The 22,398-nt window shown below is 41.3% G+C and overlaps 1 protein-coding gene across 1 annotated transcript in view; it reads left to right on the top strand.

The window, feature by feature from the left end:
* Positions 1–21,537, top strand: part of Arms (Ankyrin repeat-rich membrane spanning) — a 32,066-nt gene extending 10,529 nt beyond the window's left edge. Inside the window, exons 10-26 of the mRNA XM_090105933.1 lie at positions 3,747–3,954; positions 4,434–4,571; positions 4,670–4,840; positions 5,047–5,163; positions 5,622–5,823; positions 8,766–8,945; positions 10,228–10,422; positions 10,702–10,960; positions 11,286–11,451; positions 11,632–11,810; positions 12,190–12,302; positions 12,519–12,698; positions 14,297–14,461; positions 16,175–16,277; positions 16,440–16,537; positions 18,558–18,651; positions 20,244–21,537. Coding sequence (XP_089962059.1) covers positions 3,747–3,954; positions 4,434–4,571; positions 4,670–4,840; positions 5,047–5,163; positions 5,622–5,823; positions 8,766–8,945; positions 10,228–10,422; positions 10,702–10,960; positions 11,286–11,451; positions 11,632–11,810; positions 12,190–12,302; positions 12,519–12,698; positions 14,297–14,461; positions 16,175–16,277; positions 16,440–16,537; positions 18,558–18,651; positions 20,244–21,202 — 3,527 coding nt within the window. The 3' untranslated portion in view covers positions 21,203–21,537. The remainder of the gene's footprint in view (positions 1–3,746; positions 3,955–4,433; positions 4,572–4,669; positions 4,841–5,046; positions 5,164–5,621; positions 5,824–8,765; positions 8,946–10,227; positions 10,423–10,701; positions 10,961–11,285; positions 11,452–11,631; positions 11,811–12,189; positions 12,303–12,518; positions 12,699–14,296; positions 14,462–16,174; positions 16,278–16,439; positions 16,538–18,557; positions 18,652–20,243) is intronic.
* The last annotated feature ends 861 nt before the right edge of the window (positions 21,538–22,398 follow it).

Below are 22,398 nucleotides of genomic sequence, written 5' to 3'. Positions count from 1 at the left end.
GACTGATAGTCCAGCAGATGTAAATGTAGCAGCTGCTACATCTTATCAAGGTGAGTCAACCACCCCTGTTTGTTGTTATGCAAATACTCATAGTCAAGGCTTATTAGCCACAGCTTTGGTCAACGTCGAATCGAGATCTGGAGCTGCCTTTGTTTTAAGAGCTTTGATGGATCAAGGCTCTCAGGTTTCCTTTATCACGGAATCTGCAGTCCAGCTTCTTGGCTTGACCAAGTTACCTGCTCATACCGACATACTCCGTCTAGGCGATGACGAAGGCATTTCAATGCCTTCCAAGTGGATTGTTAAGTTTAAATTGCAGTCTCGCCTAGACCCCAATTTTGTTTTATATGTCGACGCGTATGTTTTTAACAAGGCTAACCTCACACCTTCCTGAGAGAAGGATCGTTCAGGCTTTGCCGATGGTTTCGCCTTTGGAGTTGGCGGATCCCTCATTCCATACTCCAGGCAGTATTGATTTGCTGTTGAGCACTAGAGTGGTCGGCGCTGTTCTGGAGGAAGGTTTGATAAGAGGACCACCTGGAGCACCAGTTGCTCAAAGGACTAAGCTCGGTTGGATTTTGTCTGGCGAAGTCCAGTCCGTCGAAACTCAAAAGCCGGCTTGCTACGGCGTAGTTGTTAATTCACAGGTGAATATCAATGATCATCTGAAGAAGTTTTGGGAGTTGGAAGAGTCGGAAGATTCTTCAAATTTGGGGGTTATTTTAACTGAAGAAGAACAGAAATGCGAGGAATTTTACTCTAAAACTACCAAAAGAGACGATACGAGTATCGTTAGATTGCCTTTTAAGACAGACAATCCCCAATGCAAGATTGGCAAGTCAGAGGATATAGCTGACGAGGATGTAGATTATCAACGCATTTTGTGGCGTGACAATACGCAAACTGAGTTACATCATTTGCGTTTGTTGCGTGTAACTTTTGGTACATCCTCGGCTCCATACTTAGCCGTGCGTTCCTTGCAGCAATTGGTTCATGACGAAGGACATGATTTTCCTTTGGTAGCAAAACGTGTTTTGTCTGATTTTTATGTCGATGATTTTCTGTCTGGTTGTAAGACTATTTCTGAAGGCGAACAGAATCATCGTCAGTTGTCCGAGTTGTTTAGTCGTGGAGGTTTTCAAATTCAGAAGTGGTCCACCAATAGCCATGAATTGTTACTCAAGATAAGAGATGGAACGTGTGATTGTAATGAGAACATTATCTTCGAAAAGGATAATGTTATGAAGATTTTAGGTCTAACATGGGATCGAAATTTTGATGAATTTCAATACACTGTCCATCTACCTACTTTGAAGACTCCAGTAACCAAACGGCGAGTGGTATCGGACATAGCTCGTATATTTGACCCACTCGGATGGATCTCTCCAGTTGTTATAACGGCTAAAGTGTTTATACAACGACTTTGGCTTTCGGGTATTGAATGGGATGAGGAACTTCCTCATCAGCTTTTAAAGGATTGGCTCGTATATCGAGACCATTTACATAAACTCACCCAATTTTGCTTGCCCCGGTGGATTCACACTAGTCGACAGGATATTGAGCTCGAACTACAAGTTTTTTGTGACGCTTCCAATAGGGCATTCTCGGCTGTGGTTAATTTGCGATCAGTTGATTCCAACGGCAATATTCATATTAGTCTCATAGCATCTAAGACCAAGGTAGCCCCTATCAAACAGGTGTCCATACCTCGGTTGGAGTTGTGTGGCGCCGTATTGCTTGCGAAACTTCTAAGTGAAGTTTCAGTCACATTAGGCGTTTCGAAAAATAATTTACATGCGTAGACTGACTCTTCGGTAGTTTTAGCATGGCTGACAAGCCACCCCAGCCGTTGGAAAACTTTTGTTGGAAACCGCGTTTCTGAAATACTTTTCATTATGGATGGCGATCAATGGTCACACGTTCAATCGAAAGACAACCCTGCAGATTGCGCTTCGCAAGGTGTTAGTCCGATGGAATTATTGGAACTTGAGTCATGGATGAAGGGACCTAGTTGGCTCAAAAATAAGTCAATTGAATATAGCAAGGGTGAAGTTAGAAATACACATCTTGAAGAGAAGAAGGACAAATTTCTGTGTTACGTAGTTAATATAGGAGATAAAAAAAAAAAAATAAATGAATTTATTAAAAGATTTTCATCATTGATTAAGCTAACGAGAGTTCTTACATATTGCCGAAGGTTTTTTTTTTAATTTTTAAATCTAAAACAAAATTTTCTGTTAATTTAAGGTTTTCCGAAATTTATGAGGTTTTAATGTCGTGCATTCGTGTATGTCAGAGTCATTATTTTGGCTTACCTAGGCTTACCTCACTTCATCCGTATCTCGACAGTGAACACATATTGAGAGCTGGAGGATGATTTGCCTCCTACGCGATTGCTTCATTGGGTTATTTTAGATAAACATACTGGTTCAGACAAGGTCACAAGAGTTGTGTCCTTGCGTTGCATATTAAATGCCCCACCTCAAAGCTGATTGTGCTCCCAGTCACTACACACGTGTAGTTGCATTATTGTATCGCAGTTATTTTTATGTATTTTGTTTTTTTTTTTATTATTATTGTTTACAGTCCACTTACTCTATTCTAAAACATGTATTGTGTCTTAAGACGTTACTGCCATTAATGTTTCATGGTGGGCGGTAACGCAGTTATCAATGTATGTAGTTTTAAGTGATGGACATTCTGTCCATGGTGGGCGGAATGTTAAATGTTCTGATTAGGTACTAGTTATAACTATTTGTCGCTAGAGGTCGCTGTACCGAAAACGTGTGTTTTTGCATCGCGCTATTGAATTGTTTGTTCATTTATCAAATACCTAGAGTATACTTAGTTCTGCTATTCGCTGAGAGATGGCATATTTTTGTTTTAAGCCATATTTACATCGCACTATTGTAGTTTTTTTGTGTAAACATATATTTGTTTAGAAGAATAAATTTTTGTTGCTCACTTGGAACTTTTGTTTTATTATAATCGTTCCCGAGAGACAGTGGGTGGCAGGCCTTGGTTCGAACACTGGTGTTTTACAAGTAACGCTCCTTTGAGCTTAGTATGTTGCGTATGTTGCATACGCTGAGTACGTAAAAGCTACTTATAAAATTAAAAACTCATTTTTTTTCAAATAGATGAATTCTTAAAACTCTATGTGTCCACCCATAACAAGCAACCCGCCCACAAAAAATTTTTGGCGTAATTTTGTTGATTAAGTATTTTTTACGTGATCAGTATATGCAAAGCTACAAGTCCCTTCGCGCTTAGTATACCAATAGTGGGACACCCTGTATATATTCGCAATCGTGTGGCTTATCCTCGCTATTACCTTACATTGAATAATCGAAACAAATTGTGGTTACTTATCTCTTTTACCATAAATTCACAATAAAACTCATTATTCTAATAAACTACGTATGAAAAAAATACATTTAACCATTCTATATACATATCGTCTTCGGAGGCTCGGGGAATATGACAGTTGCCGAACAGTGACGAATTTTTCTATGCGCATTATCAGTTTGGGAGTACTGTACGTAAATACGAGTGTCGACGCGCACCACTTTACACACATACTTCTTTCTTTTGAAATCGTCCGAAACCGGTCTTAAAACGAATACGTGATTCTGAAAACGAATAGTGAGGGCATTGCTTACGTATTTGTGTGCGTTTCCCGCCTTGCTATTCGAGCGATTGTGTAAAAGCACTACATATTATAATTTATGTCTCTGTATTAACAGAGGAGATGAAGAATTTCGCGCGTCAGTGGAGCGAAACCGGGTGGTCGTGGTCATGGGCGGTGTGGTGGGGCGCGTGGCACGGCGCGCTGGCTGTGGCCGCGCTGGCCGCCGCGCTGGGCGCGCCGCCGTACGTCGCGCTCGCGCTCTGCTTCGCGATATTCGCCGCTATGTACCTGGCGCTGTACGTGCTGTGGTACTGCGGGCACAGGTGAGCACGTGGGCGGTGTGGTGGGGCGCGTGGCTGTACAAATTATCAAACAAAATCAAAGACACAAAAAAAGACGGGTTGCACTCCGGGAGTGCCGGCAGAAGTGAAGACTTAATTATTAACGTTGAGCATGTTTGATATCCATCCGTCTTACGCTTTTTCGATCAGGTCACGTGTCCTGACGCGAGCTTAAGATTTTTTACCCATTACAGAAAAAGTGCTCAACGCCGCTAAAGAAGTTTTCACTTCAGAAATGTAAAAACAGAAGGATCGAGTCTTACATTCTTAACTGTATTTATTTCTTCTCTATAACATTTTTTTAGCAATACGAAAAAAGAAATATATCTGTCAAACCATTACACAAATATCTTCCAAAAGTAATTCCTTAGAAGAACCAGATGGGATTATTTATTTTGAAACTCATCGGAGTAAAATTCCTTTTAGAACATTACTTTTAACCATGTGCAATAAAATTTTAGGTACGAGTGGTGGTGGACTGCCGGTGTACTGTCGGCGATGGGAAAGCGCTTCAGTTCACTGCTGCTAGTGCTACAAGTTGTGTTTTGCCATCCGCCAGGGCCAAACGATCCAAGAGCCCTTCCTGCTACTCCTATAAGGTAAATTATGTGTGATCGTTTAGAATTTCTAAGTGTGTCACATTTCTCTTTTTTTACCTGAAAAATAAGATCTTTACTATTTTATTTATTTCTTCCAGATTCCACTTCACGGAAGGCATGAAGAGCGGCGGTGGGCAAGAGAGCGAAGCAACCCTGGTGCAAATGCTAGCTAGTCTTGCGGAGGCGCTCGAAACCCAATACGGACGTGTTTGCACGAGATTGGCCCGCGCCTTCCGACCAAAACCTGTGTCCTCTACATCTGGTTGGAGGTGAGTTGACTTTATCTATCCTCGTTCACTCATATTTGGTTTGTTTATATGAATTATTCAATTAAGACCCGATTTTCAAAATGCTTTCAGATATAAAAAGCTTCATAATTATCAAGTGGCTTTATTAAACAGCATTATAATTAAGTCTATCATGGACATTATTTTCAGTTTAGATAGGCAATACATTTTTTATAATATTTTTCCAGATGGCGACGGGCGTGCTGCATTCCTCACATAGTAACATTCGAAATCAGCTTTACGTGTATTTTATTGGGGCTGTGTATTCTTGTGATATACCTCACCGACACGGATGCAGACGCATCGTAAGTACATGTTATATTATGTATAATTCATTAGGAAAACAAATATTTTCTTCTCTTATCTTTGAAAAAAAAATGTGATGTAAATTGTATTGAAACAAAATACGTACGATGAATGTTTTTTTTATGTTGATTAAAAATAATATATTTGAGACCAGAATTCGATGTACGTTTTCATCTTATCAATTTTTATTTAATCGTTTAATTTAAAAAAAACTTACTTGCAATCCATCAGGAATAAAATAGTTCGTTCGTTAACCGACCCGGTGCTAATTTGTCACGTCTCTAACTACGCACTCATTTTACAATCGTATCACAGGCGTCGCGAAGTCCAACAATGGTTGATGATAGCGGCTTGTGCCGTGGGTGGAGCGCTAGTGCTAGCGAACGCGTGCACTGCCGGGCGGGCTCTGGTATCTCTGATCGTTTACGTACTCATTTCACAATCGTGTTGTTCCCAGGCGCCGTGAAATCCAACAATGGTTGATGATAGCGGCGTGTGCTGTGGGTGGAGCGCTGGTACTGGCCAACGCGTGCACAGCCGGGCGCGCGCTGGCCGCGCTGGCCGTGCCGCCCCGCGCGCGCCTCGCCCGCCGCGCCCGCCGCGCGCACCACGCGCACGTGCTGGCCTTGCGCCCGGAGGTGCAGGCGCTCACACACACGGTATGTGTAGCTACGTGTGTCGATAGCAGCGCGCGCTGGCCGCGCTGGCCGTGCCGCCCCGCGCGCGCCTCGCCCGCCGCGCCCGCCGCGCGCACCACGCGCACGTGCTGGCCTTGCGCCCGGAGGTGCAGGCGCTCACACACACGGTATGTGTAGCTACGTGTGTCGATAGCAGCGCGCGCTGGCCGCGCTGGCCGTGCCGCCCCGCGCGCGCCTCGCCCGCCGCGCCCGCCGCGCGCACCACGCGCACGTGCTGGCCTTGCGCCCGGAGGTGCAGGCGCTCACACACACGGTATGTGTAGCTACGTGTGTCGATAGCAGCGGGCGTGTGTACACACGTAAGAAGTGAAACTTCCTTATGACCTTATTTTTCAAAAAATAATTTACTATATGCAACTTTACAGAAATACGTCAATCACGCGTGGTAGGGATAAAAACAAGATGGCGCGTAACGAAAAAATGTTACACTATATTTTTTTCCAACCCCGATAAAGAAGTTTCACTTCAATAACACAATAACTGAAATAAAAATAAAATAAAAAATAAAAATAAAATAACATTTATTTGCCAAAAACATGGTACAGAGAGGTGTGAAGAGATAATTGTTCAGCATGTTTCGCTTTGTATAAAGCATGCAAATATATGCGTAAAACAGATAGGTACTAGATCTAATACACTACACATGCATATTATACAATCGATTTAGCAATTATCATTTAAGGTCAAAAAATTCTTTAAGGCTATAAAAACAATTAATAATCAGCCATTTCTTTAACTTATTTTTAAACACATTCAATGTATGGTTTCTTATGCATTTAGGAACATGGTTAAATATTTTTATAAGCATAATAGGTCCACTTTTAGAGAAAAGCGCAGTTTTACAACGAGGCATAATTAGTTTGTCAGGATCTCGAGAGGGAACAATACTCACGTCAGCCGCTTTTGTGAAATATTGGGGGTGTTTTTTAACAAAGACACAACACTCCAGTATGTACATAGAGGTCAGTGTCAGAATATTTAATTTTCGGAATAGTGGGCGACAGCTTTCTAGCGGCCCAACCCCGCAAATAGCTCTTATACATTTTTTTGTGCCAAGAATGCTCTATTCATACTTTAGTCCATTGAATTAAAAGTTCTAGAGTGCGTGAGTTAGTAACGTAAGATGTTTCTTCGGAAAAATGTCAAGAGTCCCTAGGTAATAAACATACTAAAACCCTGGGCCACTAGGAGGAGCCCCGGAGTGGGGGGAGGGGGGAAATGAGTCCATTTTTTCATTTTTCGCTTAAATCTCAAAAACGGTACATGTTAGAGAAAAACTTTCAAGGAAAAGTTGAAAGGCCATAGAATTATCTACAAGTTGTACCTCAATAATTTTTTCCTATATCCTACAGTTTCTGAGTTATACGCAGTAAAACATGATTTTGGCTCAAACAATTTCCACATCAATCGATCAAAAAATATTTCTTTCTTCCAAAAAACTCAAATGTGCAACTTGTGACCGGTACTGATAGATTGCTCTTAATTAGGTCTATAATTGGTAAAATAAACACATTCCTCCATGGAAGCCTTTAGGAGGAATCGATTGTCAAAATACTATATTAGGGTAGTTTGAGTTACTGAACTTGATCTTTTTATTTTTTTCTTCCAAAAAACTCAAAAGTGCAACTTGTAACCGGTACAGATAGATTGCTCATAATAAGGTCTATCATTGATAAAAATACTAGATTCCACCACGGAGGCGTTTACGGGGAATTGAATTTTATTAGGGTAGATACGATACTTGAACTTTTTATTTTTTTTCTTCCAAAAAAACTCAAAAGTGCAACTTATGACTGGTACCGATAGATTGCTCATAATTAGGTCTATCATTGATAAAAAAACCAGATTCCACCATGGAGGCGTTTAGGAGGTATTGAATTTTATTAGGGTAGTTACGATACATGAACTTTTTAACTAACTACCCTAATAAAATTCAATTCCCCGTAAACGCCTCCGTGCTGGAATCTGGTATTTTTATCAATGATAGACCTAATTATGAGCAATCTATCTGTACCGGTCACAAGTTGCACTTTTGAGTTTTTTGGAAGAAAAAAATAAACAGATCAAGTTCAGTAACTCAAACTGCCCTAATATAATATTTTGACAATCGATTCCTCCTAAAGGCTTCCATGGAGGAATGTGTTTATTTTACCAATTAAAGACCTAATTAAGAGCAATCTATCAGTACTGGTCACAAGTTGCACATTTGAGTTTTTTGGAAGAAAGAAATATTTTTTGATCGATTGATGTGGAAATTGTTTGAGCCAAAATCATGTTTTACTGCGTATAACTCAGAAACGGTAGGATATAGGAAAAAATGATTTAGGTACAACTTGTAGATAATTCTATGGCCTTTCAACTTTTCCTTGAAAATTTTTCTCTAACGTTTTTGAGATTTAAACGAAAAATGAAAAAATGGACCCATTTCCCCCCTCTCCCCACTCCGGGGCCCCTCCTAGTGGCCCGGGGTTTTAGTATGTTTATTACCTAGGGACTCTTGACATGTTTCCGAAGAAACATCTTACGTTACTAACTCACGCACTCTAGACCCCCCTTGGAAGGATTCATTCAATGGACTACTTGTTGAATTGCCCCATAATATAAGTCCGTATCTTAGTATAGATGACACATAGCCATGGTATGCGGTAAGAGCAATTTTTTCTGAACTTATGGTCCTTAAACGGCGTAAGGCGAACACAAATTTGTTTATACGCGAACAGAGATGATTAATATGTGATTTCCAATTACAATTGCTGTCCAATATAATGCCTAAAAATTTTATTTCATCAACTTCTTCCAATATAATGTCTTTATAAATTAAATTAATGTCACATTTTCTTTGTTTGTAATTATGGAAGAAAGCATTATGCTTCCAAAATTAAACTTCATGTTACCTTTATTAGGTGTCATGTCTGGACGCATTCACGGGCCAGCAAACCCGTCTAGTGGTGGTCGTGGATGCCCTGGATAGCTGCGAACAAGAGAAAGTGCTAGCTCTACTGAACGCCGTGCACGCGCTGTGTTCCGACCCTAAGAGCCCGTTCATACTACTGCTGGCCATCGATCCGCATATTATCAGCAAGGTGAGCATATTTTCTGAACTTTAATGATTTATTTAACACGAAATATGTTTTTTGATGTAAAAAAAAACAATTACTTTTTGCAAATTTTTATATTTATGTACACTTGTATTTTTATACTTCCTTCATTTTTAGTTATTTTATCAGATTTTATTTTATGCTAATATTATGGTGTTACGTACTTTAAATGCGTAAAACACTACGTAAAACAAATTGACAGTTGTTTACAATTCAAAAAAGTCTGTCTTTGTATTACGATAAGAAAAGTCCAATAGAATTTATAATTATACCACGATTATCAGTACTTACATCTTTTACCATATTACTTTTTGTCACCATTACGCAATAAATCACATCTTTTCAATCTTCTAAAATTTCTCGTCAATTTTATTAAGCTCTAAGAATAAATACTTTTTATACAATTTTGAAACTCAATTGATATATTTTTCTCATTTAATTTATATTTTCATTCTCCTTTTCTCAGTTGAACAAAAAAAAATGTATACAGAATTTCATTTTTTATTTTCTGTTTTTCTTCACTTTACTAGTTAACATTACTACGTTTCGTTCTAACACGTTTCCAATGCGCAGGTTGCTTGGATGGAGGTTAGTTCCGAGTTGGAGTGTGCGTGTCTCGATTAGTTTGCGACTAGCCTTGTACATATACCGTATATCGATGACGTGTGCTTGCATGCTTTATCCTGCCTCAGTTGCCAAATTTATTTTATTTTTATCCTATAAATTGGCGTTGTATTGCATGCGATGTAAATACTTTATATCGTCAAAGTAATAACTCAGCACAGTCGGCTGATTTGAGAACTATTCTTCGAAGGATAACTTAGAATGTGTTGGTGTTACAAACTTTTTAGGATAAAAGTTGTTTTCAATGTGCATTCAGTCAGTCTTGGCTTTTAGGTAGGTACAGAGACGTACAATGATTTCTAATGTAGATAGGGGTTCTAGTGAATAAATAAAACAATTGATGATTGTATAATCTCCTCTATAAATCTCCCTCTTTCTCCAATATGTTAATAATACGTATTCCGAATAAAGCAAAAGCAATGCCGGAAAATCTTGAGCATAAAATTTGTATGGTTAAATGATATAACAATAAAAATAAACTACACAATACTGGCCTCTAGGCTCTAGCCAAGTTCGGTCCTGTAATATCGGTTAATCCTATACAAAAACAATATATGGGATTTGTAAAGAAATATTACAGAAAAATCTTTGTACTCTATATGTAATAGAAATCTTCATAAAAACGTGTCCATAAAAAACACAGGCAGTAGAAATAAACAGTCGCCGCGCGCTGTCCGAGAGCAACATCGGCGGGTGGGACTACCTCCGCAACATGGTGCAGCTGCCCTTCTACCTGCAGAACTCCGCTCTACGCCGGGTCAAGAGTGCCCAGCAGTCCGCCGCTAAACGCATGCAGACTATCGCGGCTGATGACTTCTCTACTTCACTGCAACGCTCCGTAAGTTGTAGAATATTAAATCGGGGTCGCTTTAAAGTGACCCATGAAATAAATTGTGCCAGGCTAAAAATATAGTAAAATTTGACAAAGCTTCGATAGGTCCGATATCCGGGATTGCGTTTATTTCACATTAATGTTGTTTAAAGTTGCTTGAAAAAATTAGACCATTATATTCCAAACAGCAGCTATTACATAAGTGGTGAATATATAATTATGATAATTAGGTTCATATTAAACACTCTTAATCTGTCCAAAAAATATAACAAAACAACACTCCAGGTGTCAGCACGTCGTCTCTCATCCACCTCCGAGCTGATGTCCAGCCAAGAGCGCATAAAGACGCAAGCAACCAAAGAAAGTGTCCGTCGTCTCCGCCCCTCCGAGTCGATTGCATCGTCAGTCGCGTCCGGGCTGCACCGCGCGCCGGTCGCCCCGGCGGGAGCTGCGGACCTTGGCCGTGTGCTGCTGACGGACGATTACTTTAGTGACGTCAATCCCAGGAGCATGCGAAGGTTGATGAACGTGCTGTATGTTACCGGTAAGTGGGGAACCTGCTCGAAGGACCAGTACGAAGGAGATTTTTGCAGAATTTTTATGTATTAAAATTTAAATATTAGTTAAGTTTAATTTATCCTGTTCAAAGGATCAATACAACGTCTGTACAAGTAATCTATCCAGAATTCGTAAAATCGTATGAGCAAACATAACTTAAATAATATGTATCCCGGTCAAAAGACTTCCCATCAACGGTTCAAAAGTCATGACTTGTAGTACTTATAATAAAAAATACAGTGAATATAAACATTAAACAGTGTATTTTAGAAAAGTAAAAAAATAAGTCTAAATTAAATTTTATTTTTCAGGGCGTTTATTAAAAGCGTTTCAAATTGAATTCAACTGGTACCAGTTAGCTTCATGGGTGAATCTCACTGAGCAATGGCCGTTCCGCACCTCATGGATCATCTATCATCATGAGACATACGAAGAGCATATAGATGACTCGACTTCGCTTAAACATCTTTATGATAAGTATGTACTATTGCTAATATGAAAATACCTAAAGTAATGAAATAAGAACAAAAAAGAGCTTCTAAAAGATTTATCCCTTACTCATTCTACTTTTCAAACATTCAGATTTAGAAAATTTCTGTCCAAATTGAACTTATAAATATAAGCTATCATAATTTTGACAAATTTGATATTTTCTAGGGTTAAACCTCTAATGAGTGGTCTCCGTGAAGCCGGAACTCTCATGGAGCTAGATCGCGATGAACGCAAATTAGAAGTCTTCCTTAGCTTCCACCGCGCCACGCTTACAGCTGCAGACCTTAAGATCTTCCTGCCTTTTACTATCAACCTGGACCCGTATATAAAGAAGGTTATCAAAGGTAAGTTGCAGATATTCAAGGTTAGGGCGGAATTGTTTCAGTTGGAAAATTATCTTGGTCTTAGTCTTAATCAAAAAGAAATGCTAGGAGAACTCTATTGCTTTGGTTTGATATATGATATTATATTATATGTGAAAAAAAATCAACAATTTTGTCGCTTTTTAATACCCTGATGAAATTTAACTCTTTCCATAAATTAATAGAATAATATATACAAAAAAAAAACAAATTTACATACTTATTCCAAAAAGTGTATTTGCTTTTTAATCCCTCAGTCCCGGAATCACAGACACAATAGAAAATCTATTGTGTCGCGGCCCGATCGGGCCGCTCGGTGGTCAATGGGTTAAACATGATATTAACTAACGTAATTTTTCAGAGGAACACTTACAGTCGGGCATAGAAGAAGATTTAGGCGCAGGTGGTGCGGCCCCGTATCACCCAGCGTCACATAGCAGGCATCTACATTCCAAGCTTTTACAAAGGAAACAGGTTCGATTTAATTCACTTAAATATTGTAATTTAAATGTTTCTTATATAGAATATTGTTCCACAGTGTTATGTACTATTTCGATCACAGAACAATCTGTTATCTACTATTTTAATTAAAAAAAAATTCTTGAGATGTCACTTCCGCATCGTGTATTATAAAACTTTTTCAAAAGTTCTATCATTAATATTAATCTTATTTCTCTTTCCTTGTAACAGAAAGTGCAGCCCGTAGCTCCAACGCCCCAGCAACCAGCCCAGCAGTGGGCGGCGTGGGCCCAAACCAGTGGGAACACCTTGTCGCCCCCGCAGGCCACGCCCACACAATACCAACCGAATCAGATGCCTGTGGTCGCTGCGAACCCGTTGGTCTTGCTCAAAACAGCTTTTCCGGGGATTGTAAGTTCTATTAAAAATTATATTTTTAATTTACATCATGTTAGTCAAACGAAATGTAGATGAAAAAAACAAATTTTTTTTTGCATCTGAAACTTTTTCATACTTTACTTTTTTACTTGTTTTTTCCTGATATTAAATTACAAAAATATTGTTTCTTAGCGTTGAGATTATTCAGTTTCAGACTATTCGTTTTAATCACAGAACAGTAAGAACAAATAGAAATGTGATGTGGGCGTGGCCCACGTGTCACTAGTAAGGTAAGATCACCTAACTTGCTCTCAGTTGTGCGCAGAAAAATATGCGAGTCGGTTGTCAACTGTCAAACCTTTTTTCCATATTTATTCATTAATTAGGACGTGTTGTTCGGTATTAGAGTGGAAAAATGATAGCAGACGAAATAATATCAGCAATGGAGGCATTTCATACCACCGGTAAGTCTTATTTTTATTTATTTTACATATATTTTATGTTATAAATTCGCTTGTCGTAATTTGTCAAAAATTTATAAAAATATCTAATCAAAATGAACCTTAATTCATAAGAAATTAGTACAATTATAGATTGAACAGCAAACAAGACTTTCTGGAATATTATTGCAATAAACAAACGAATGTCGGTTTAGTGATGGTTGTGGCGCATATCGACTGTATCGATACTTTAGAAAAGACAAACATTATAAATATTACATTTTATTTTATTTTTCCTTAGCTTTCATTTGTCCAATTTATTTATAGATTTCCCAAGGAGGCTAATTTAAAAGGGAAATGGATAAATGCAACGTGATGAGTTAACTGGATGCCGAACAGCACTAAGCAGTCTAACAAAGGCCACGGATACATCAAACCTACGGCAGTTCCAAGATTTAAAATAATGCATTTTTTCTGTTTGTATTTTGTAAATATAGATTTATACTATTCTGTTCCGTTTTTTATTTAATAATAATAATACGAAAAGACGTACTTAGTAGTCATAAACATACTCCAAAATGTGACACATTATACTATACTCATATAATAGAAAGTACCAAAAAATTATTTATTTGTGAATTATCGATAACAAGGCTGACATCCCTTAGGGCATAGCATCAGGTTGATGTCACGTTAATGTCAATAATGTAGAGTGACACAAATTGCAATCTTATCTCTATGTGTTGAGGTTCAAAGTTATATCTATCGAAAACTAACGCCCTCTGTTGTTGAATAGCTGAATATTTTCGAATTTGGAATTTCTGAGCAAAGAGAAACAAAACAGCTAATAGACCTAGGGATGTTATACTAAAAAAAATTATACCGTAACATCATGCGTTAGGGTACATATTGAAATGCTGAATTTAATACTTACAGTCAGTTTTTACTCAAATTAAGCTGTCCAATAAAAGGCATAGTTTACTTGTAGTGTACTGTTTAGCTATCGGTTTAAAATGTGTGGGTTTGGCGACAGTGGTTTTCATACTAATTATGACATTATAGCACTTCTATTTGTTCTTATTGTTCTGTGGTTTTAATTATGAGTTATGACGTCACATAATGGCGTTAAGTCGATCTTATCCTTAGTTGTTTCGCGTATTACTAATACGATATCCGTTACCATGGCAACAGGGCGACGTGTCCAACGTGCGGCTGTCGACGCTGACGGTAGAGCGCGTGTGCCGGCTGGTGCGCGACGCGCTGGGCGCGGGCGGCATGGCGGCGGCCAGCGCGCTGCAGACGCACCGCGTGTGCGGCCTCGTGCTCGCCGTGTGCCGCCTGCCCGACCTCAAGCCGGTGAGTGCTGTGTGCTGTGTGCTGTGTGCTGGGCGCGGGCGGCATGGCGGCGGCCAGCGCGCTGCAGACGCACCGCGTGTGCGGCCTCGTGCTCGCCGTGTGCCGCCTGCCCGACCTCAAGCCGGTGAGTGCTGTGTGCTGTGTGCTGTGTGCTGTGTGCTGTGTGCTGGGCGCGGGCGGCATGGCGGCGGCCAGCGCGCTGCAGACGCACCGCGTGTGCGGCCTCGTGCTCGCCGTGTGCCGCCTGCCCGACCTCAAGCCGGTGAGTGCTGTGTGCTGTGTGCTGTGTGCTGGGCGCGGGCGGCATGGCGGCGGCCAGCGCGCTGCAGACGCACCGCGTGTGCGGCCTCGTGCTCGCCGTGTGCCGCCTGCCCGACCTCAAGCCGGTGAGTGCTGTGTGCTGTGTGCTGTGTGCTGTGTGCTGTGTGCTGGGCGCGGGCGGCATGGCGGCGGCCAGCGCGCTGCAGACGCACCGCGTGTGCGGCCTCGTGCTCGCCGTGTGCCGCCTGCCCGACCTCAAGCCGGTGAGTGCTGTGTGCTGTGTGCTGTGTGCTGTGTGCTGTGTGCTGGGCGCGGGCGGCATGGCGGCGGCCAGCGCGCTGCAGACGCACCGCGTGTGCGGCCTCGTGCTCGCCGTGTGCCGCCTGCCCGACCTCAAGCCGGTGAGTGCTGTGTGCTGTGTGCTGGGCGCGGGCGGCATGGCGGCGGCCAGCGCGCTGCAGACGCACCGCGTGTGCGGCCTCGTGCTCGCCGTGTGCCGCCTGCCCGACCTCAAGCCGGTGAGTGCTGTGTGCTGTGTGCTGTGTGCTGGGCGCGGGCGGCATGGCGGCGGCCAGCGCGCTGCAGACGCACCGCGTGTGCGGCCTCGTGCTCGCCGTGTGCCGCCTGCCCGACCTCAAGCCGGTGAGTGCTGTGTGCTGTGTGCTGTGTGCTGTGTGCTGTGTGCTGGGCGCGGGCGGCATGGCGGCGGCCAGCGCGCTGCAGACGCACCGCGTGTGCGGCCTCGTGCTCGCCGTGTGCCGCCTGCCCGACCTCAAGCCGGTGAGTGCTGTGTGCTGTGTGCTGTGTGCTGTGTGCTGTGTGCTGGGCGCGGGCGGCATGGCGGCGGCCAGCGCGCTGCAGACGCACCGCGTGTGCGGCCTCGTGCTCGCCGTGTGCCGCCTGCCCGACCTCAAGCCGGTGAGTGCTGTGTGCTGTGTGCTGTGTGCTGGGCGCGGGCGGCATGGCGGCGGCCAGCGCGCTGCAGACGCACCGCGTGTGCGGCCTCGTGCTCGCCGTGTGCCGCCTGCCCGACCTCAAGCCGGTGAGTGCTGTGTGCTGTGTGCTGTGTGCTGGGCGCGGGCGGCATGGCGGCGGCCAGCGCGCTGCAGACGCACCGCGTGTGCGGCCTCGTGCTCGCCGTGTGCCGCCTGCCCGACCTCAAGCCGGTGAGTGCGTGTGCTGTGTGCTGTCACGACCAAATATGACTTGATTTTTAATTTAAAAAATAATAATTAAAGACGTTGACGGTTAAAATGACCTCTTCCAGAATGCGGAATCTTGCTAAAATCGATCATTTGACAGCCCAGTGCCTAGTTCGATTATGCTTTACGCACCCGCATGCGCACCTATACCCGTTCAACAAGCGCAAACTTATACACGATTTTATTGAAATTCAGCATTTTTTTTTTTTTCAATTTAAATACTTTTATTTATTGATTTATTTCTTTACAGATTCTGGATTTACCTTTTGGCGATTGGGAGTTGTTTAAAATGTTGATAATGAATCTACGTGAACTGGAATCCACTCTACCAAACACCACTCCATCTGTCACAGGTAAGACATTATTTTTCATACACTAATAAACAAGCTTTTCTCATCGCACAATTTGAGTACTTAGTTTCATAGAAAAAAAAATATTTTTCAAATGTGATTTTGAGTAATATTTTCTTTTAAGCACGGAACAATTTCATTTCATGACCCTATTTTTATTTTTAGTTATACCAGATAAATTAGGCGATGCAGAAACAGACTCAGTGAAACCTAGACCAGTACTCGAACACCAAAGAAGCCGACAAACTAATGTGGAAAAACAGGTAACTATTATTGATTATATTTTTTTTTTAATAATTTACTCATTTTTTTATAAAAAAATGGTGTAAATTTCGATGTAGAAAATGTTGTATTTTGTAAAATATTTTATGACTTATTCTTACACTTGCAGCCATATGCGGAGTATCAGGTGATTAAAGATATTAAAATAGTAGAAACACTTTAGTTCTGTATTGTAGTAATGCAATTTTGTAGTTAATGTGCATTTTCAGTCGACATTGTTTCCATGAAACATATTATATTTTCGTTGATTTGGTTTATTTTAGATTCCACTAGAAATCATTCATTGTATACTGTAGTGGTAATTAAATATTTTACACTTTATTTTGAAAAACTTAACGTAGTGTTTTATGATTATATATTTCTTTATTTATTCTCTCTCTTTATGTGGTTGATACGTTTTATTTTGGATTGTAGCACGCTTAACTTAACTTCATTTATTGTGACATTTGATCGTTGTTTTTTCTTTTGTTCCATTTTTTTTCTCTTTCCACTTTTTAGCATGATTATATCAATGTGTGTATGTTAGCAATTTTCAAATTCACACAACTTTCTTGTTACAATATTCCATTGAAAAGTTACATTTGGGGTTGCATTTTTTAGAGGACGCAATTTTATTTTTTTGATGTGTAGGGGGGTTCAGTGTGAAGCTATCACCAAGTTTGTGGGGTCGCCACCCTTGTCCCACGGCCGCCATCTTGAAAATTGTGGTTGATATGGTTTTTACGATATATCTCTTTAACTATTTATTTGATAAAAAAAATTGTTAACATTGTTTGTTGCAAATTAAATTTTCTACAACTTTGGTCCAGTAACTTTTTGTCGTAGAACTATAAATAAAAAAGTTATAAGCGAAAATGTTCAGAAATTAGAGATATTTATATTTTTCAATAAAACTTTTTTTTATCATTTTACGAAGAAATGATATCAGACCATTATTGTAGATTGTTTTTTGAGGAACAACTTTTATATACAACATTTTTTCATTAAGTAAATAGCTAAGATTTTACAGCGCTCCGAAGTGAGTACTATTTTTCAGTACTCTTAACTATACAGTATACATATATTATGTGTGTACTAATAATAATTTGTCATCAGTAATTGTTTTTAATATTTTTAATAATTAATAATTAATTTTGCAATATTATTAATAATTAATTATTGACTGAACTGACTTGAAGTCTGGAAGCGCGTTTTTTTTACGTCGAAAAGCAGGACTGAAATGTTCTGCAGTGTGCTTCCATTGTTCTGGAGTCTGGGAAAAGAGCCAATAGCCATTATATGTATAGTTAGGAGTACTGAAAAATAGTACTCACTTCAGAGCGCTGTAAAACCTTAGCTATTGACGTAATGAAAAAATGTTGTATATAAAAGTTGTTCCTCGAAAAACAATCTACAAAAATGGTCTGATATCATTTCTTCGTAAAATGATAAAAAAAAGTTTTATTGAAAAATATAAAAAGCTCTAATTTCTGAACGTTTTCGCTTATATAACTTTTTTATTTATAGTTCTACGACAAAAAGCTACCGGACAAAAGTTGTAGAAAATTTAATTTGCAACAAATAATGCTAACAATTTTATTATCAGATAAATAGTTTAAGAGATATATCGTAAAAACCATTTCAACCGCTATTTTCAAGATGGCGGCCGTGGGACAAGGGTGGCAACCCCACAAACTTGGTTTTAGCTACTCACTGACCCCCCCTACACATCAAAAACATAAAATTGCGTCCTCTAAAAAATGCAAGGTTAGGCCTAAAAAATGTAACATTTCAATGGAGTACAACAGTTTCAATAGATTTTATGCACTTTTTACTTTTAGTGTGACACTTGTCATTTATAGTGTGAATGATGATTGACAGTCATATTTTGTAACAAAATCGCTATTATTATGTATGAAAACGAGATAAGATTCAAAACATCCACCATATCATTCAGAGCACTTATATTTTGTTATTCTCCTAAAAACCTTAAACCCAACATTTAACATTGTGCCAACGCAGGTGACGCTCGAAGAGCAGATGATATGCGGCGCGCTGCAAACGCTGAACGAGGAGGCGATGGAGGACGTGCTGCACTCGGAGCCGTCGCACCCAGGTGAGCCGCACCTGCGCCCCATCCGCGAGCTGGCCGCGCGCTCCACCCCCGCGCCCTCCCCCACCCCCTCCCGCACCCCCTCCACGTCCCCCTCGCGCTCTCCCTCCCCCTCCCCCGCGCGCCCCGCCTCCGAGGAGGAGCTGCGCCGTGACGTCATCGTCAACATGGCGGACGACGTGTTCCTCTGAGCGGACGTTGACCCGCGCCCAAACGGTTGTGCCCATCTTCCCAGTCTCCCCGCCGATTCCGCCTTGCGTTCACTGCGCGTAGGACGTAGGAGTTGCCGCGTTAACCTTATGTAACTCTGTACGAAACGGGATCCATGTTAATTTTGTCTAAAAAGTTTTAAATGATATGGTTTTATTTGTATTCACTTTTCGATTAATGGTTGTCACATTTTTGATGATTCGCCGTGGATCCGAATTCGAATGGAATTTTGCTTACTATTTAATAAGTGATTTTATTTTTGTGCCAAACCGCATGCCACTTTGAGTTATTTACGTACAATGTACAATGTTTGTGCTAAGATTTTTAGCATCAAATAAAATTATGTATACTGTAATCAAAGAAGAACCAGGAATTTAAATGTATACGTTCTAATAAATTATAAAAACTTGTTAATTTTTAAATGAAATGTAATAACCAAAATTGTAACTTCGTTAGAGATTGTATAGTAGAATCACTATTTTTTATATGATGCTGTTTTGTGATACTTAAAAAGTACTTAAACACTTAAAATCTGCCAAACACACTTATTAATACTGTTATTTCTCAGCTTACTTATCACAATAAATGCATGTTATTTGCTTAGTTTAAGTAGTGAAATTTTCAACAAAGCTTCGTTTAATTCATTTTGCAATGTTTTTGAAGCATTCCTATTAATTTTAAGTATTACGTAGTAAGTTATTAGTTAAAAATTGTTTCAAATCGGCTGTGCTTCATTTAGTGAAACGTGCATGCTTTAAGCACTACACAAATTAAATATTTAAGAAACATTAAAATATCCCGTTGTGCCATTGTAAAATACATTATTTACATTAAATGATTGTAATATTGCAATTCAATTTGAAATTTTTCGTTCTAATTTATATTTTATTGTATACTCGATATGACAAAATTTGTAATTACATATTATGATGTACATCATTTATTGTATATCGTCGTAAATATTGATTATCCAGTAGCCGCACTAGATTTAACTTCAAATCGTAAGAAACTCGTCGGTCGAGCCGACTGTCGCCTTCCCTAGTATTAGTCGCAGTAGATCTGTATTCGCGTACATATCATACGGTGTTTTAGCCTAGTACTATGGATCTTCCACGATTATCATTCCAATCGAAATATTTATTGAATTTGGAGAAAATAAAGAGTGAAAATTTAACATCTCGTTTTATTTAACTTCTACCGAAAGAGACCCCATCTCCGCTTACGCATTACCACGGTAAACAGAATACGAACGGTAGTCTCACTCACGCAAATATCCGCATCGACGAGACTCCTAAGCGGCCGACGGCTCAGAAGAGTCGTATTCTGTTTACTGCGATATCACGGCCCAAAAGGACGCGCGCTCACCGAATTGACATTAGTTGCAGGCGAGGAGCGCGAGCCGCGGCCGCGTGTGGTGCCGCGCGGCGCGTCGTGGGCCGGCAGCGTGGCGGGGGGCGGGGCAGTGGGCGGGGCGGGGGGCGGGGCGGGGGGCGGGGCCAGCCCGCGCGCGCCCGCCAGCCTGCGCCTGCGCCGCGCGCCCGACGCGCCCGCCGTCACCTTCAAGGTGGAGAACGAGGAGGACTCGGACGACAGCCAGATCACGTTCACGGCGCCGATGCGCGCGCCGCCCGCCGCCCGCTCGCGGCCCGCCTCGCTGCTGGTGGCGGACGACGCGCCCGACGCGCGCCTCGCCGACCGCTGCCGCTCCGTCGACGACTCGACCCGCACGGGCTCGCCCGTCGTCGACCTGAAGCTGCGCAACCTGCGCCGCCCGGCCGACCTGCTGCGCAAAGTCGGCTCCGCGGAGAGGCTGACGAGGTTCAAGGACAAGATCTTCTCGCTGAACTCGGGGTCGCGCGAGCGCAGCCCGCCGCGGGAGGAGCCGCCGAGCGACGACGAGTCGGTGCCGCTGGTGTCGTCGCCGACGGTGAGCGCGGCGTCGCCGGCCGCCAGCGAGCCGGCGCGCGACGCCTCGCCCGGCGCCAGCGAGCCGGGAGACTCCACCTACGGGAGGGCGCTCGGCGTCGAGTGCGGCGACCGCAGCCTGCAGGACTGCACGGCGAGCTCGGACTTCTCGCCTCGATCGGATCTGACCGAACTCGAGTCGCCCCGGGAGAGCGGCACGGACTTCGACCACCTCCCGGAGAACAAATATTTGACGACGAACCCCAAAATCGACATGATCCGAGAGGCGAGCGACGGTTCCATATCGAACATGGTCGAGCCGTACAACATGCGGCTGCTGGCCCACGGCACGACGGAGGGCTCGCGCGCGCTGTGGCGGCAGGACGCGCTCGACTCGGGCCCGCCCTGGCCTTGGGACGAACCCGACTCTGCCGTGTGATGATACAACGCATCGGAATGAACGAAACCGTATATTGAACTATTCCAAAAGCAATAATGGAATGTCGGGACGGCGTGTCAGGATTATAGAATACCTTGTCTGACAATATGCTGAGCCTGCATCGGAGGATTTATATTGTTAAAGACTAGATACGTTCTCGAAAAATGTTAATTATTTAGACATGTATAATGTATCAAATCTCGTACAAGGTTATGTACTTAAACGAAAATATCGGTATGACTTATACTTGCATTTACAAACTATATTCGCTTAAATTTATGACTTACTTAGCATTGTTTGTGATCATAATATATAATAAATATTTTTTTCAATAATGGTGCATTTTATTTGATCCAATTCTCTTGTATTATATATGAAACACAAATACATCATTATAAAAGAAAGTCGTGTTATATGTACACATTACATGAACTACAAAAAATACTACAGAGCTAGGGCGAATAGCTAGATTAAGAAGAGGCTCCCTATATTTTATGTGAATTTGCATTAATATTCTGAAACAGTCACACATACAATCAAAATGGAACTTTAGTATATGATTTATTGGGTCTTTTTCTTTCCACATGGAAGAAAAAGACCGAAGACAGTTACGTAATTGTAACATTTTCGCTCGATTCATTGTTTATTCAAAAATTATGCCTTTTTTAGAAAGAAAGAAAGACACATTTATTTATCAGAGACAGCACAACACACTCACATACATAGACATAAAACATAAAAATTTTAAGGATTACATTTTTTTTAAGATTTACTTGGACTTTATGTCTAAAATAAATGTTAACAGTGAGAAAATATACTATCCCATCCAAGATATTTTTTCTCTAGATCAATAATTACTTTAGTTATAAACGAAATAAGAATTGAGACACGAGATTAGTTTCGAGCTTGAACGCGATCAAAGAGCGCACGCGATATTCAACTTTATTACGGCTGTGTTAGCGTCTAGCACTGTAGCGGTTTAACCGGTCTCTCAGTGCCAGAAATTGTGTTAGGGAGCCTTCTCTTAACATACATATATAATTATAATGCGCAACAGTCATTTATTGCTTAAACTTATTGAAAAGTAAACTGCAATTTGCTAAAATTATATTCACTATGAGTCACTCATTGCAAATTGATTTAATATTATTAACTATTTCCATGCCGTGATTGGCGAATGGCGGCTAAGAACCATC

The sequence above is a fragment of the Colias eurytheme genome, chromosome 9 (assembly GCF_061535395.1).
Source record: "Colias eurytheme isolate Ceu_HAF_F1 chromosome 9, ilColEury1 Martin Lab GWU primary, whole genome shotgun sequence".
Classification (NCBI taxonomy): Eukaryota; Metazoa; Arthropoda; class Insecta; order Lepidoptera; family Pieridae; genus Colias; species Colias eurytheme.
This window is presented reverse-complemented; position numbering and strand designations above follow the sequence as displayed.